The 17,864-nt window shown below is 47.7% G+C and overlaps 1 protein-coding gene across 1 annotated transcript in view; it reads left to right on the top strand.

The window, feature by feature from the left end:
- LOC134925947 (OCIA domain-containing protein 1-like) overlaps window positions 1–17,864 on the top strand; it is a 108,070-nt gene that overhangs the window by 49,138 nt on the left and 41,068 nt on the right. Inside the window, exons 4-5 of the mRNA XM_063920953.1 lie at window positions 9,801–9,848; window positions 12,098–12,224. Coding sequence (XP_063777023.1) covers window positions 9,801–9,848; window positions 12,098–12,224 — 175 coding nt within the window. The remainder of the gene's footprint in view (window positions 1–9,800; window positions 9,849–12,097; window positions 12,225–17,864) is intronic.

The raw sequence follows: 17,864 nt of genomic DNA, 5'->3' as shown, positions 1-17,864 counted from the left end.
GCCCCCTGTAGTAATGCCCCCAGTAGTAATGCCCCTGTAGTTTGCCCCCAGTAGTAATGCCCCTGTAGTTTGCCCCCAGTAGTAATGCCCCTGTAGTTTGCCCCCAGTAGTAATGCCCTCTGTAGTTTAGCCCCCCTGTAGTAATGTCCCCTATAGTTTAGTCCCCAAATAGTAATGCCCCCTATAGTTTAGTCCCCAAATAGTAATGCCCCCAGTAGTTTAGCTCCTGTAGTTATGCCCCCAGTAGTGTTCCCCAAGTAGTGATGCCCCAGTAGTAATGCGCCCCTGTAGTTTGCCTCCAGTAGTGTGCCCCAAGTAGTAATGCCCCAGTAGTAATGCGCCCCTGTAGTTTGCCTCCAGTAGTTTACCCCTTGTAGTTTGCCCCCTGTAGCTTGCCCCCAGCAGACATGCCTTAAAGAAAAAAAAAAGAACCATTCTTACCAAGCCCCGCTTCCGCGTCCGATCGCTGTGATCCTCCCGGCGTCCGGCTCCCTGCACTATGAGAGAGACGTCGCTCTTATAGCGCACACTAGAGCCGGAAGCAGGAGCTCAGTACTGAGCTCCTGCCGCCGGGCTTCCACTGGCCGGCACACATCGGGTTAGGTGAGCCAGAGGAGGCGGAACTGCGTTCCGTCTTCAAGTGGAACTGACGTAACGCAGTTCCGCCCCATTCCAGCTCACTTTAACCACTGAGTATTACACATGATTTGACTCTCACAGTGTGGAATCCCTGGCTGATACATTTTGATACCCACCCTACTTTCCATGAGTAAGGTACTTTTATCTCATGTACTTGGTCTTTTCCATCCAATGTGACTTCCAGAGATACCTCACCCCCTCGCTTTCCCGTACTAACATCCCCATTGCCCCCATGCATCCTCCTGGTGCCCATTCCGCTTTTTTCTGCATTTTCTGTGAACAGCTATTTGTGTTCCCCATTACTTTTCATCGTAATGTTATTTTTGGTACCACAATGTTTGTTTGTTGTATGTTTTTTTTGTCTCTCTTTTTCTATCTGATCAAAAGATCAATAACCTTTATTTCTGCAGCGGGGTACACTGTGTTTCACAGGGAAAACATTGGGGCGTAGAGCGGGATCTTGATCCAGAGGCACCATCAGGCAAAGCTTTGACTGTCCCAGGATGCATTGGTGCCTCCTCTATAACCCCGCCTCCAGGCACTGAGAGCTCAGTTTCGAGTGGTGCCTGCAGGCAGCAGGTTACCTAACAGGCGGGCTGCACTGGGCAGCCTTAAAAAAGCTTAGAAGATTTTAAGGGCTGCAGCACTGTTATATCAGGGTGACATTCAGTGCTGCGTCTCCGTCACCTCCCAAGCGGCGTCGCATACTCCTGCGGCTCAGATCCCGGCTACTTGCGGCCGAGACGCTCTGGCTTAGGCACATGGTCGTAGACGCTCTCCTGGTTCGCTTGGCTGCTACGAAGGGAAGGAGGTAAGAGGGTCCCCCAGGTGGGGCCCACCACTAAATCGCGTTCCTGTCGCAGTCTAGGGAGACTGACTGCGACGCTGGCGTGGACACTGCCACCGAGCAGGGACCCCTCTATACTCGCCAGGGCATAGGAGTACATAGCGTGTACTAGCGCCCCTATTGGTAAGGCTCCGTAGTACCGGCAGTGAAGTCCAGCGTAGGGGAGTCGGCGCTTGACCTGTAACCCCTCCCCGGGGCCCAGGGCGCCATCTACTTGCAGATTTTCTGCCCTGGAGCTGCCTCACACTTCCCTCAGTTCCTGACAGAGACGCTGTGCGCCATCTTCTGAGCATAGCTGCTGCTGCTGGTCTCTGGGATTGCAAGGCAAGGTCTTCCCTGTAAGACCGCCTGTCCAGTGCAGTTTTATTGTACTTATAATAATCTCTGCATTGCCTGTGACTGGGTGTGCCTGTACCTGCTGTATGGTTTCACTTTCATGTGTATCCCATCTAAGGTAGCTATCACTATTTTCTATACCCAAAGGGATTAGGTGTGTCAGTGTCCTCTAATATAGTGTACACAGTACTTTTCTCTGTGTTACAGTCACGTACACCGGGATTTAGTTACAAGTGGGTGTACTTTGTCCGCAGGTTGTGTACTCTGTCTGGCTTCATCGTACTAATAGCCTGATTGTTACTTTATTACAATATCTAACAATAAGGGCAGTAAAACTCTGGAGGCTCCTGTAAAATGCAAGGTATGTTCCAGAGGTTTACCTGAGGGGGAAGTATTGTGTGATGGTCTGTGTTCTAAATGTCATACACCTCCCTGTCAGCCTGCAGCTCCTGTAACTACAATGGAGCCACCCTGTGCTATGTTCACTACTACGACTCTGGTGGACCGTTTAGCCCCCCCTATGGGACCTCCGGTGCCACTGCCGCCACAAGTTGTCCATATAGTAAATCCGCCTTGGGCGGAAAATTTGTCTACCCAGCTGCAGCTGTTGAATCAGTCTTTGGTTAGACAGAAATTGACTCTGGGTCACTCCTGTGTCTCGGGGTCCTCTAAGCGGGCTGATTCCCTTTCACAATCAAGTAACCTCTCTGATGTTTCATCTGATGAGGAGGGGGAGCATACGGTCCTATGTTAATCAGGTGTTAATCACAAGGATTCTACCTTACAGGTTGATGTCCCTGCCCTGGTGGATGCTATTAAGCAGATCCTACAAATCACTGAGGATGAGGATTCCCAAGCCCAAGATTAAACAGTCCTGGGCAGCCCGTCAGCCTGCTTCAAAACAAAACTAGCCTGCTGCATGACGGGGCGGGCCTCCCCCCGGGGGACCCCAGGGTGGGAGGCCGACTTCTACAGTTCACCCAGGTCTGGTTAAAGATCACTTCAGATGCTTGGGTACTGGAAGTTGTCTCTCACAGGTACGCTGTCTCATTCAAGATAAGTCTACCTCACCAGTTCTGCACTAAGGTACTCCTTTCGGATCTGTTAAAGGCGCAGGCTCTTCAAACGGTGGTAGGTTTCCTCCTGAGTACAGGAGTGGTTGTGCCGGTACCTCAGTCCCAGCGTGGCAGAGTCTATTATTCAACACTGTTTCTGGTGCAGAAACCCAATGGGTCTTTGCGGCCTATATTCAACCTCAAGTCACTTAACAAATTTGTGAGGGTAGCCAAGTTTCGTATGGAAACGTTGCACTCTATTGTGCTGGTGATGGAACCCGGAGATTATATGGTATCCCTGGATATACAGGATGCTTATCTGCATAGTCTTATTGCCATATCGCATCAGCAGTTCCTGCGGTTTGCTATTGGCGACAGTCGCTACCAATTCCAGGCTCTGCCGTTCGGACTGGTCCACGTCTCCTCGGATCTTCACCAAGGTTATGGCCGTGATGACAGTGCACCTCCGTCGCCAGGGGGTCAGAATCCTGCCGTACTTGGAGGACCTGATGATTCTGGCTAGTTCCCACGATGTCCTCCTCAGTCATCTACAATTGACAGTGAGTTGCTTACAAGCCCACAGATGGCTGATCAATTGGAAGAAATCCTCGCTGGTCCCAGCTCAGAGCATGGTGCACCTAGGGGCGCTTCTGGACACACAGTCAGAGACTGTTCCTGTCTCCAGACAAGGTCCTGAAAATCCAGGACAGGATAAGACACTTCATCCGTCACCCCCGAGTGTTGATTCACTCAGTGATGCAAGTACTTGGCCTGATGGTGTCGACATTCGACATGGTGGAGTACGCTCAATTTCATTCCTGCCTTTTGCAGCGATTAATACTTGCCAAGTGGGACTGCCTGCCTCGTGGATCAGACACAAATGATCTTGACTCCGGAGGTTCATTTGTCGCTGACCTGGTGGCTCCAGGACCAGTAATTGAGCTGGGGTTGTCCCTTCTGGATCCTCAACTGGGTCCTCCTGATGACTGATGCCAGTCTGAGGGGATGAGGAGCGGAGTTGGAGCAACACTCTCTCTCTCCTTTTTTTTTTTTTTTTTACCAGGGCTGGTGGACCAAGGAAGAATCACTCCTTCCAATAAACATCCTAGAGCTGAGGTCGTTGTTCAATGCATTATCACGTGCCCTGCCTCTGGTATGGAACAGACTGGTTCAAGTACGGTCAGACAATGCCATGGCGGTGGCATACATACATCAAGGTGGCACTCGAAGCCGCATGGCTATGAAGGAAGTGTCAAAAATCCTTTGTTGGGCAGAACGCCATCTGCCACGTATGTCGGCAGTGTTCATTCCGGGTGTCCTGAACTGGGAAGCCGACTACCTCCGTTGCCAGGACATACACGCCGGAGAGTGGAGAGAAGTTTTTCAACTCCTAGTGGACAGGTGGGGTCTACCGGAAGTAGACCTCATGGCGTCTCGACACAATCACAAGGTTCCGGCCTTCGGATCAAGGGCAAGGGATCCTCAAGCAGCGTTCGTGTACGCACTGGCGATTCCATGGAACTTTTGACTGCCTTACGTATTCCCTCCAGTGTCACTCCTGCCCAGAGTTCTATGGCAGTTCAAACAGGAAGGAGGAATGCTACTTCTAGTCGCTCCAGCGTGGCCCAGAAGGCTTTGGTTCTCAGACCTGCAGGGTCTATCGACGGGGCATCCCCTTCTACTTCCTCAACGAGCAGACCTCCAAGTACAGTGCCCTTGTCTCTACCCAGATCTTGGTAGACTGGCTTTGACGGCGTGGCTCTAGAAGCATCACTCCTGAGAGCCAAAGGATTTTCAGAGGCGGTTATTCAAATGATGTTGAAAGCCCGCAAACCGGCCTCTGCCCGGATTTATTACAGGGTTTGGAATTCTTACTTCACCAGGTGTGCTGAGCGTTAAGATGTCCATGGATTCAGAACTTCCAGAATACTGGCTGTTCTGCAAAGAGGCCTGGACTTAGGTCTCTGGCTCCCCTCAAGGTTCATATATCTGCCTTATAGGTTTGGTTTCAGAGAAAAATTGCCTCTATACCTGATGTTCAGTCGTTCATTCAGGGCGACTCGGATTCAGCCTCCCTATGTCCCTCCTGTGGCTCCATGGGATTTGTCTGTTGTGCTGAATGCCCTCTAGAGTCTCCATTTGAACCTCTTGAATCGGTGGACCTTAAATGACTCACAGCCAAGGTCCTGTTTTTGCTGGCCATTGCCTCTGGAAGACGAGTGTCGGACTTAGGCGCTTTGTCCTGTCCTGTCCACCCTTTTTCATATTCCACCGGGACCGGGCGGTTCTACGAACTCGTCCTGGTTATTTGCCTAAGGTGGTGTCCTCTTTTCACCTTTACCAAGAGATTGTGGTTCCAGCCTTTGTCTCTTCGGATTTGTCTCCCAAAGAACGTGGTTAAGGCTCTCCTTGGAGAGGACTGCCTCCATCAGGATGTCAGATTCCCTTTTTGTACAGTTTGGTTTTCACAAATGTGTCTGGCCTGCAAATAAGCAGACTTTGGCCAGATGGATTAGAATGATGATTGCACAACTATGCACAGGCTGGACTCTCACCTGCTGCAGTTAAAGGCCATTCTACTCGGTCTGTTGGACCTTCTTGGCCGGCCCGACGTGGCATAATTGTGCAAGGTGGCTACGTGGTCCTCAGTGAACATGTTCATTAGGTTCTATGCCTTTGATACCTCTGCCTCCCAGGATGCTTCCTTTGGACACCGGGTTCTCTTACCCGTTAGGGCGCATCCCCTCCCTTGAGGAACTGCTTTAGGACATCCCCGATGTTATTCCCTGTGGAACACAGTGTGCCGCGCTGCAGAAAAGGAGAGTTATGGTAGACTTACCATGGTTAACTCTCTCTTTCTGTTAAGTACACTGGGTTCCACAGGGCGCCCACCCTGATGCACCTAGCTTCTTTGGGTTGTATGGCATTAGCTGCTGGTACCCTCTCCTGTCGTGAGATTGTGGTTCTATGTGACTAACATCTGCCTTCTCTTTTTACCTGCTCCTGCATTGAACTGGTTAGCGAAACTGAGCTCTCAGTGCCTGGAGGCGAGGTTAGAGAGGAGGCCCCAATGCATCCTGGGACAGTCAAAGCTTTGCCTGATGGTGCCTCTGGATCAAGATCCCGCTCTACACCCTGATGTTTTCCCTGTGAAACCCAGTGTACCTCACAGAAAGAGTTAACCATGGTAAGTCTACCATAACTCTTCTTATTAAACCCCCGCCCCCCACAAAAAACAAAATCTAGCATAATAGGGAACGCATCTCTGAGAGCCTCATTATTGCATCTGCCTGATGGCACCCGCCACTGACGCTACAGTAGTGGGGGCAAAATGGAGCGAGTACAGTGACCGTACAGCAGGATGTGTTGCTGCAGAGCAGGGGAAATGTGTTGCAACATGAGGAGATGGGCAACAGCCCTTGTTTGTTATAATTAAGCTTACTTTCTTTTACGTCCTAGAGGATACTGGGAATCCATTAGTACCATGGGATATAGACTGGTCCACTAGGAGCCATGGTAAGAATTTGATAGTGTGCGCTGGCTCCTCCCTCTATGCTCCTCCTACCAGACTCAGTTTAGAAAATGTGCCCGGAGGAGCCGATCACGCTTATGGACCTTTCCAGCTTGATCTGTTGGACAAATGGTCCGGATCGCATCTTCACATGCAACAGAGGATCCGTTTGTCGCCAAGAGTCAGGATTTCTCTTCTATGGTGGCTTCAGACTTCACACCTAATCGAGGGTCGACTGTTCGGGATTCAGAATTGGATTCTACTAACCACAGATGCAAGCCTCAGAAGTTGGGGAGCAGTCACCCAGGGGATGCAGTTTCAGGGAAGATGGTCGAGTTAGGAAGTCATCATTCCAATCAACATTCTGGAACTCAGGGCTATATACAACGCCCTTCTACAGGCCTCATATCTTCTTCGAGATCAGGCCATTCAGGTCAAGTCGGACAATGTGACGGCGGTAACGTACATAAACCGACAGGGCGGAACGAAAAGCAGAGCCGCAATGTCAGAGGTAACAAGAATTCTCCTCTAGGCTGAAAGAAACGTTGTGGCGTTGTCAGCGGTCGTCATTCCGGAAGTAAACAACTGGGAAGCAGACTTCCTCAGCAGACACGACCTGCATCCGGGTGAGTGGGCCTTCACCCGGAGGTGTTCAAGTGCTTGACACATCGGTGGGGATATCCACAAATCGACATGATGGCCTCTCGTCTCAACAAGAAGCTCAAGCGGTATTGTTCCAGGTCGAGAGACCCACAGATAGTGGCGGTAGACGCTCTGACGACTCCATCTATCAGATGGTGCACGTGTTTCCACCACTTCCTCTGATCCCAAGAATTCTAAAAAGAATAAAAAAAGGAAAAGGTTCAAGCAATACTCATTGATTCGGACTGGCCAAGAAGGGCCTGGTATGCGGACCTTCTAGAGATGCTACTCGACGATCCGTGGCATCTACCTCTTCACAAGGATCTTCTGCAACAGAGCCCACTCATCTACCAAGACTTACCGCGGCTACGTTTAACAGTATGGAAGTTGAACAGTTGATTCTAGCCCGGAGAGGGATCCCTGACAAGGTCATCCTGACTATGATCCAAGCCAGAAAGGGGGTAACGTCTAAACATTAGACATGCGTCTCTTGGTATGAGAGCAGAAAATATTCTGTGGTAGAATTTCATCTGGGACGTTTACTGCTTTTTCTGCAGTCAGGTATGGATGTGGGCCTACGTCTGGGCCATAAATGTCCAGATTTCGGCCTTGTTCATTTTCTTTTAAAAACAATTGGCTTCTCTCCCTGAGGTCCAGACGTTCTTGAAAGGTGTTCTGCACATCCAGCCTCCCTTTATGCCTCCCACGGCGGTAGACGTAAAATATCTTACGTGGAAGACTGTCACACTGTTGGCCTTGGCTTCAGCGAGACGTGTGTCGGAGCTGGGGGCGTTGTCTCACAAGAGCCCTATTTAATTTTCAATGAAGACAGAGCTGAACTTGGAACTCGTCAGCAATTTCTTCCTAAGGTGGTGTCTGCATTTCACATCAACCAACCTATTGTGGTTCCGGTTGTTACTGACACTTCTGCTACTTCAAAGTCTTTGGATGTTGTGAGGGCTTTGAAGGTGTATGTTAAGTGAACAGCACGTCACAGAAAATCGGACTCGCTGTTTGTTCTTTATGATCCCAATAAAATTGGGTGTCCTGCTTTGAAGCAGTCCATTGCACGCTGGATCAGGCTCATTATCCAGCATGCTTATTCCATGACAGGGTTGCGAGTTCCAAAATCTGTCCAGGCCCACTCTACTAGGTCGGTAGGTTCTTCTTGGGTGGCTGCCCGGGGTGTCTCGGCCTTACAGCTCTGCCGAACAGCTACTTGCTAGTTCGATACTTTTGCCTCTGAGGACCTTCAGTTTGGTCAATCAGTTCTGCAGGAACCTCCGCACTCTCCCACCCGGTTTGGGAGCTTTAGTACTTCCCCCATGGTAGTAAATGTATTCCCAGTATCCTCCTAGTACCCAAGAGAAAATAGGATTTTAATTACCTACCGGTAAATCCTTTTCTCATAGTCTGTAGAGGATACTGGGTGCTCGCCCAGTGCTTTGTACTTCCTGCATTGTTACTTGGTTAAATATTGTTGTTGGTTCAGCTGTTGATGTTCCTGTTCTCAAGTTTGGTTAATCTGGCTTTCTTCTTGTTTGTGTGTGCTGGTTTGGAATCTCTCCACTATCCTTTTTATATCCCTCTCTCAAAGTATGTCCGTCTCCTCGGGCACAGTTTCCTAGACTGAGTCTGGTAGGAGGGGCATAAAAGGAGGAGCCAGCGCACACTATCAAATTCTTAAAGTGCCCATGGCTCCTAGAGGACCCGTCTATACTCCATGATACTAAATGGATTCCCTGTATCCTCTACGGACTACGAGAAAAGGATTTACTGGTAGGTAATTAAAATCCTATTTAAAAGTAATAAAATCAAGGGAGGTGCATGTAGTCTTCCTAAAATAAGGTAAGGGTGTGTGTTTTGTATGTGCTAAATGCTGTACATGCCTCTTAGACTCCTAAGGTCAACTAAAACAAAATAAGTTTGTCTATATAAAAGAGGCGCTGGTATCTGAATCCCGGCGGTTGGGATGCCGGCTGTAAAAAATACAGACAGCAGCTTCCTGTTCATTAAAATTCCGACAAATACTCATTTTGAAAGCTAAGCCTGATCCTTAACCCACTTATGCTGCAGCCTATCCATCCCCAGTGGTGCCTATTTCCCCCCCCCCCCCCACCACCCTTCCCGCGCCGGCATTTGGAGTAGTCTGGATTCTGTATTTCGACTGCTGGGATCCCGACCAGATCCCTAAAATAGCTACTAATAACACTCATAAATCTATATGTAAAGGTTTCAAGAGTTAATCAGAACGAAAGATGTGAGAGAAAACTATAATCGTTGAGGTCTTATCATTAATCCCATGTAAGGATTTATCTGCTATGCTTATCCACCTACTGCACAAAATAAAATGTGAAATATCTCAATCCTTAGAAAAATATGGCAATTGTTACATATACATTTGTGAATGTTATTAGCCTTTTTTTATATAAGCATGCTGGTGCTTTAAGGTAACAATGCCCTGTGATCTTTGCATGCTATTTAATACCTCTGTTTTTTTTTCTGCATGCTTATATTCTCTCTTATGAATAATCTCATGGGATCAATATTCTCTATTACACATCCATGAAAATGTGTGTTCTCTGTACCCAGGCCAAAATAGAATAGAGTGTGAGATTGCAGCAGCCCTTTCTGTAGAAGAGTTTCCAGAACTCGCGTTGTGTGTTTTTGTCTGGCAACACAACACCATCATGTCGACAGTATACACAGTTCTACCACTGGAATTGTGTGACGCTGACTTTTTTAACACATTTGTTTGGTTTGTTTGCAGGAATCATTACATCATCTTCAAGATTCGGCGCCCGCTCAAAACTTCTATGTAAGTGTGTCCATCTTCTAGAGTGCCATCCTTGGGGAGTGAATAGTGTGCCAGTAATTGGGAAAGTAACATGGTAACATAGTATCTAAGGTTGAAAAAAGACAATTGTCCATCGAGTTCAACCTATTTGTGGTCTCCTATGCAGGATTATTTGGTCTAAAATTTTGACTGATGCTGATGTCTACCGTTAAGTTTTATCCCTCTTTTTATAGTAACTATAGTGCGTGACTAAGCACCATAACCCTGGATATCCTTATCCATTAGGAATTTATCTAACCCTTTCTTAAAGGTGTTGACTGAGTCCGCCATTACAACTCCCTCACGCAGGGAATTCCAAACATGTATTGTTCTTACCGTGAGAAAGCCTTTACACCGTATTGTGCGGAATCTCCTCTAAACTGAGCGAGTGTCCACGAGTCCTCTGTGTTGTTCTGACCAAAAACGGGTCCTGCGCAAGATCTGTGTATTGTCCCCTTATATATTTGTAGATGTTGATCATGTCCCCTCTTTGTCTCCTCTTTTCCAGTGTAAACATGCCTAGTCTTACAAGCCTTTCCTCGTATTCCAGCGTCTCCATGCCCTTAATTAGTTTGGTCGCTCGCCTCTGAATCTTTTCTAGCTCAAGGATATCCTTTTTGTAGTATGGTGCCCAGAATTGTACACAGTATTAAAAGTGTGGCCTCACTAGTGATTTATATAACGGGAGTATAACACTTTCGTCCCTTGCATCGATTCGCCGTTTTATGCATGCTAATATATTATTAGCCTTCTTTGATGCAATCCTACTTTGGGTACTGCTGCTTAGTTTGCTATTTATGAGGACACCTAAGTCCTTTTCCAGTACAGAATCCCCTAATTTTACCCCATTTAGTATGTAGGTGTTATTTTTGTTCTTGTTACCACAGTGCATTACCTTACACTTGTCTGTATTGAAGCACATTCTCCATTTCGCTGCCCATGCTTCTAATTTAACTAAGTCGTTCTGAAGCGACTCAGCATCCTCCTCCGTATTTATAGCCTTACACAAGTTGGTATCATCTGCAAAAATTGACACCATGCTCTCTAGACCTACTGTTAAGTCGTTAATGAAAATATTGAACAATAGCGGTCCTAATACTGAGTCTTGCGGCACACCACTTAGCACTTCAGTCCAATTTGAAAAAGATCCATTAACCATAACGCGCTGCTCCCTATTATCTAACCAATTTTTGATCCAAGTGCATATTGTGCTTCCTAGCCCTATTTCTTGTAGCTTGTAGATAAGTCGCATGTGTGGTACAGTGTCGAAAGCTTTGGCAAAGTCTAAAAAGATTACATCCACCTCCTTACCCTGATCGAGGTTTGCACTTACGGTTTCATAAAAAGTGGATTTACCAATTACTGGCCCACTCTCTATGATGACTTTTCGATTGCATGAACATTTTGCTTAGATTCCTGGAGAGCTGCTTTCATGTATTTTAATGTATTTTTGTGAAGTCACTCTATCCAAAATGCACAGGAATTGATACAGATATTTGGGCTTTGTGGTAAAAAAATAATAATAAAACTAGCACATTTTTTTTTGTAAATGTCACTTCAATTACAGAAGGCACCTTCATGTAACATTTATAGCAAAACCGTTATTTAGGAGATGGTCTATGTATAATTGTAAAAGGTAGGTGAATGAATAGCGCTGTTGGTATCCCGCTGTATGGCAAGTTATGGTACTTACAGTACACCTCCAACAACATTGCCATACACATAGTAAAGGTAGCCACGTTTAGGTTTGTTCGGTCACTTAGGCCAAGCCCCAATTGACATATATTCCGTTTTCTAATTGCTCACATGAATGATCACATTATAAGGCTATGCCTGCTTGGTGCTCAGGCCTGTTAGGGCCTGTTTATAGACGGTATCTTCTGTAAAGACCATATCAAGCAAAACTGAAATGGAATATATTTTCCTTGACTGTATAGTTCCTAGTTACGCAGATAGATACGTAGAAGGGGCAATTGTGAATCCTGAAATGACAGGTAGTGGTGAAATAAAATGGAGTGAACCTATATTGTATACTAGACTATAAGTGAACTTTGAAGTAAGCTGTATTCCTGAGGAAGATAAAGTAAAAAGCTTACTGGGAAGTAACATGGAAAGAGTAATGATTTGTAGAGACAATGGATAACAATGTTGCATTACAGATACTTGCTATAGTTCCATATTTGCTTATGTTTTCCCCCTTTCGTAACGTGTATGTGTTTGCTTTACTGCAGTTGGCGGGATTTTTGGATACATAGCTGGAAATATTTCATCCATGAAAGCCTGCAGAGAACAACTCATGAAAGTCCGGAGTTACCCGCTGGATGAGCAGGGTCACCAGGGAGACAGACGTCAGACACAGTAAGATAATCTGCTGTGGTATCACTGGCTCAGGGCATGTGTATAAATCCTCTCCATCCACAGTGTATTTCTGTACAGCAAGTCAGTGAGCCAGTACTTAGCCTTCCGGCTTACGTGCCCCAGCCAGTAGTGCCACCTGTCCCTCAATTTCAGAACAAGTCCCATCTTTTAAAGAAGGGGTATTCAACATGTGCTGCGGAACTACACATCCCAGCATGTCCTGCCACACATTTGCTATTAGGGAATGCTAAAACTGTGGCAGAACTTGCTGGTATGTATAGTTCCACAGCAGGTCCTCATATTGGAAAAAAACCTGTTGTATAAATTTTATTCTGGAAATGTCCTTATTGGTTAAAGTTGATCAAGTACACAATATTCTGTATATAACACTGAATGGGGTCTATTCAATTCTAGTCAGAAAGACGGCAGTTTCCGACTCTCTTTTAGGTCAAATCATGATTCCACCTATTCAGTGGGGCTACCGTTTTTCCGACTTGTCGGAAAACACGTGGCTCGGGGAATTAGCCGCGGATTTGCGTCCAAATCAGACAGGTTTTTGGTTAGTATTCGACAATGTTAATCCAACTTTTAAAAAAAGTCGGATTGACATTGTCGGAAACGGCCAAAACCTTTCGGATTTGGCCTCAAATTGAATACTGAACTGTCGGATCCTTTCCTTCGGAATGGATCCAACAGCAATTGAATAGACCCCAACATGTGTCTCCTGTCTATTCTTATCCTCTTGGGTTTATAAATTAATGCTAATCAAGGATGAATATTAATAAAACAAAATAAAAATAATAAAAAAAGCGTCATACATGGTCCGTTCTCCCAATATTACACTCTTCCTACTACTTCTACTACTAGTACTGCTACAGTCTCCTATTACCATCTCCCTTTCTCCAATTTCCTGCTTCTCCCCATTCACATTTCCTTTTTCTCTAACGTCCTAAGTGGATGCTGGGGACTCCGTAAGGACCATGGGGAATAGCGGCTCCGCAGGAGACTGGGCACATCTAAAGAAAGCTTTAGGACTATCTGGTGTGCACTGGCTCCTCCCCCTATGACCCTCCTCCAAGCCTCAGTTAGATCTCTGTGCCCGAACGAGAAGGGTGCACACTAGGGGCTCTCCTGAGCTTCTTAGTGAAAGTTTTAGTTTAGGTTTTTTATTTTCAGTGAGACCTGCTGGCAACAGGCTCACTGCATCGAGGGACTAAGGGGAGAAGAAGCGAACTCACCTGCGTGCAGAGTGGATTGGGCTTCTTAGGCTACTGGACATTAGCTCCAGAGGGACGATCACAGGCCCAGCCATGGATGGGTCCCAGAGCCGCGCCGCCGGCCCCCTTACAGAGCCAGAAGACAGAAGAGGTCCGGAAAATCGGCGGCAGAAGACATCCTGTCTTCACCAAGGTAGCGCACAGCACTGCAGCTGTGCGCCATTGCTCCTCAGCACACTTCACACTTCGGTCACTGAGGGTGCAGGGCGCTAGGGGGGGGCGCCCTGAGCAGCAATAAAAACACCTTGGCTGGCGAAAATACATCACATATAGCCCCCAGGGCTATATGGATGAATTTTAACCCCTGCCAGAATCCATAAAAAAAGCAGGAGAAAAGTCCGCGAAAAAGGGGCGGAGCCTATCTCAGCACACTGGCGCCATTTTCCCTCACAGCTCAGTTGGAGGGAAGCTCCCCTGGCTCTCCCCTGCAGTCACTACACTACAGAAAGGGTTAAAAAAGAGAGGGGGGCACTAATTAGGCGCAGTATTAACAATACAGCAGCTATAGGGGGAAAAACACTTATATAAGGTTATCCCTGTATATATATAGCGCTTTGGTGTGTGCTGGCAAACTCTCCCTCTGTCTCCCCAAAGGGCTAGTGGGGTCCTGTCCTCTATCAGAGCATTCCCTGTGTGTGTGTGCTGTATGTCGGTACGTTTGTGTCGACATGTATGAGGAGAAAAATGATGTGGAGACGGAGCAGATTGCCTGTAATAGTGATGTCTCCCCTAGGGGGTCGACACCTGAGTGGATGAACTGTTGGAAGGAATTACGTGACAGTGTCAGCTCTGTATAAAAGACAGTGGTTGACATGAGACAGCCGGCTACTCAGCTTGTGCCTGTCCAGACGTCTCATAGGCCGTCAGGGGCTCTAAAGCGCCCGTTACCTCAGATGGCAGATATAGACGCCGACACGGATACTGACTCCAGTGTCGACGGTGAAGAGACAAATGTGACTTCCAGTAGGGCCACACGTTACATGATTGAGGCAATGAAAAATGTTTTACACATTTCTGATAATACGAGTACCACCAAAAAGGGGTATTATGTTCGGTGAGGAAAAACTACCTGTAGTTTTCCTGAATCTGAGAAATTAAATGAGGTGTGTGATGATGCGTGGTTTTCCCCCGATAACAACTGATAATTTCTAAAATGTTATTGGCATTATATCCTTTCCCGCCAGAGGTTAGGGTGCGTTGGGAAACACCCCCTAGGGTGGATAAAGCGCTCACACGCTTGTAAGGGCTCTACCCTCTCCTGAGATGGCCGCCCTTAAGGATCCTGCTGATAGAAAGCAGGAGGGTATCCTAAAATGTATTTACACACATACTGGTGTTATACTGCGGCCAGCAATCGCCTCAGCCTGGATGTGCAGTGCTGGAATGGCGTGGTCGGATTCCCTGACTGAAAATATTGATACCCTAGATAGGGACAGTATATTTTTGCCTATAGAGCATTTAAAAGATGCATTTCTATATATGCGTGATGCACAGCGGAATATTTGCCGACTGGCATCAAGTCTAAGTGCGTTGTCCATTTCTACCAGTAGAGGGTTATGGACACGTCAGTGGTCAGGTGATGCGTATTCCAAACGGCATTTGGAAGTATTGCCTTAATAAGGGGAGGAGTTATTTTGGGTCGGTCTTTCAGACCTGGTGGCCACGGCAACAGCTGGGAAATCCACGTTTGTACCCCAGGTCGCCTCTCAACATGAGAAGACGCCGTATTATCAGGCGCAGTCTTTTCGTGGACAAGCGGGCAAAAGGTTCCTCATTTCTGCCCCGTGACAGAGGGAGAGGAAAAAGGCTGCAGAAATCAGCCAGTTCCCAGGAACAGAAACCCTCTCCCGCCTCTGCCAAGCCCTCAGTATGACGCTGGGGCTTTACAAGCAGAATCAGGCACGGTGGGGGGCCCGTCTCAATGAATTTCAGCGCGCAGTGGGCTCACTCGCAAGTAGACCCCTGGATCCTTCAGGTGATATCTCAGGGGTACAAATTAGAATTCGAGACGTCTCCCCCTCGCCGTTTTCCTAAAGTCGGCTTTACCGATGTCTCCTTCTGACAGGGAGACAGTTTTGGAAGCCATTCACAAGCTGTATTCCCAGCAGGTGATAATCAAGGTACCCCTCCTGCAACAGGGAACGGGGTATTATTCCACACTGTTGTGGTACCGAAGCCGGACGGCTCGGTGAGACCGATTCTAAATCTAAAATCTTTGAACACTTACATACAGAGGTTCAAATTCAAGATTGAGTCACTCAGAGCAGTGATTGCGAACCTGGAAGAAGGGGACTACATGATGTCTCGGGACATCAAGGATGCTTACCTTCATGTCAAAATTTACCCTTCTCACCAAGGGTACCTCAGGTTTATGGTACAGAACTGTCACTATCAGTTCAGACGCTGCCGTATGGATGGTCCACGGCACCCCGGGTCTTTACCAAGGTAATGGCCGAAATGATGATATTCCTTCGAAGGAAGGGAATTTTAGTTATCCCTTACTTGGACGATTCCCTGATAAGGGTAAGATCCAGGGAACAGTTGGAGGTCGGTGTAGCACTATCTCAGGTAGTGTTGCGGCAGCACGATTGGATTCTCAATATTCCAAAATCGCAGCTGGTTCCGACGACTTGTCTTCTGTTCCTAGGGATGATCCTGGACACAGTCCAGAAAAAGGTGTTTCTCCCGGAGGGGAAAGACAGGGAGTTATCCGAGCTAGTCAGGAACCTCCTAAAACCGAGCCAAGTCTCAGTGCATCAATGCACAAGGGTTCTGGGTAAAATGGTGGCTTCCTACGAAGCAATCCCATTCGGCAGATTCCACGCAAGAACTTTCCAGTGGGACCTGCTGGACAAATGGTCCGGGTCGCGTCTTCAGATGCATCAGCGGATAACCCTGTCACCAAGGACAAGGGTGTCCCTCCTGTGGTGGTTGCAGAGTGCTCATCTTCTAGAGGGCCGCAGATTCGGCATTCAGGACTGGGTCCTGGTGACCACGGATGCCAGCCTGCGAGGCTGGGGAGCAGTCACACAGGGAAGGAATATCCAGGGCTTATGGTCAAGCCTGGAGACATCACTTCACATAAATATCCTGAAGCTAAGGGCCATTTACAATGCTCTAAGCTTAGCAAGACCTCTGCTTCAAGGTCAGCCGGTGTTGATCCAGTCGGACAACATCACGGCAGTCACCCACGTAAACAGACAGGGTGGCACAAGAAGCAGGAGGGCAATGGCAGAAGCTGCAAGGATTCTTCGCTGGGCAGAAAATCAGGTGATAGCACTGTCAGCAGTATTCATTCCGGGAGTGGACAACTGGGAAGCAGACTTCCTCAGCACGACCTCCACCCGGGAGAGTGGGGACTTCACCCAGAAGTCTTCCACATGATTATAAACCGTTGGGAAAAACTCGACAGGTATTGCGCCAGGTCAAGGGACCCTCAGGCAATAGCTGTAGACGCTCTGGTAACACCGTGGGTGTACCAGTCAGTGTATGTGTTCCCTCCTCTGCCTCTCATACCCAAGGTACTGAGATTGATAAGATGGAGAGGAGTAAGCACTATATTCGTGGCTCCGGATTGGCCAAGAAGGACTTGGTAACCGGAACTTCAAGAGATGCTCACGGAGGATCCTTGGCCTCTACCTCTAAGAAGGGACCTGCTCCAACAAGGACCCTGTCTGTTCCAAGACTTACCGCGGCTGCGTTTGACGGCATGGCGGTTGAACGCCGGATCCTGAAGGAAAAAAGGCATTCCGGATGAAGTCATCCCTATCCTGATCAAAGCCAGGAAGGATGTAACCGCAAAACATTATCACCGCATTTGGCGAAAATATGTTGCGTGGTGCGAGGCCAGTAAGGCCCGACGGAGGAAATTCAACTGGGTCGATTCCTACATTTCCTGCAAACAGGAGTGTCTATGGGCCTGAAATTGGGGTCCATTAAGGTTCAAATTTCGGCCCTGTCAATTTTCTTCCAAAAAGAACTAGCTTCAGTCCCTGAAGTTCAGACGTTTGTAAAAGGGGTACTGCATATACAGCCTCCTTTTGTGCCTCCAGTGGCACTTTGGGATCTCAATGTAGTTTTTTGGGTTCCAAAAGTCACATTGGTTTGAACCACTTAAATCTGTGGAGTTAAAATATCTCACATGGAAAGTGGTCATGCTGTTGGCCCTGGCCTGGGCCAGGCGCGTGTCAGAATTGGCGGCTTTATCCTGTAAAAGCCCTTATCTGATTTTCCATTCGGACAGGGCGGAATTGAGGACTCGTCCTCAGTTTCTCCCTAAGGTGGTTTCAGCGTTTCACCTGAACCAACCTATTGTGGTGCCTGCGGCTACTAGGGACTTGGAGGACTCCAAGTTGCTAGACGT

This window comes from Pseudophryne corroboree, chromosome 1 (assembly GCF_028390025.1).
Source record: "Pseudophryne corroboree isolate aPseCor3 chromosome 1, aPseCor3.hap2, whole genome shotgun sequence".
NCBI classification, from domain to species: Eukaryota; Metazoa; Chordata; class Amphibia; order Anura; family Myobatrachidae; genus Pseudophryne; species Pseudophryne corroboree.
This window is presented reverse-complemented; position numbering and strand designations above follow the sequence as displayed.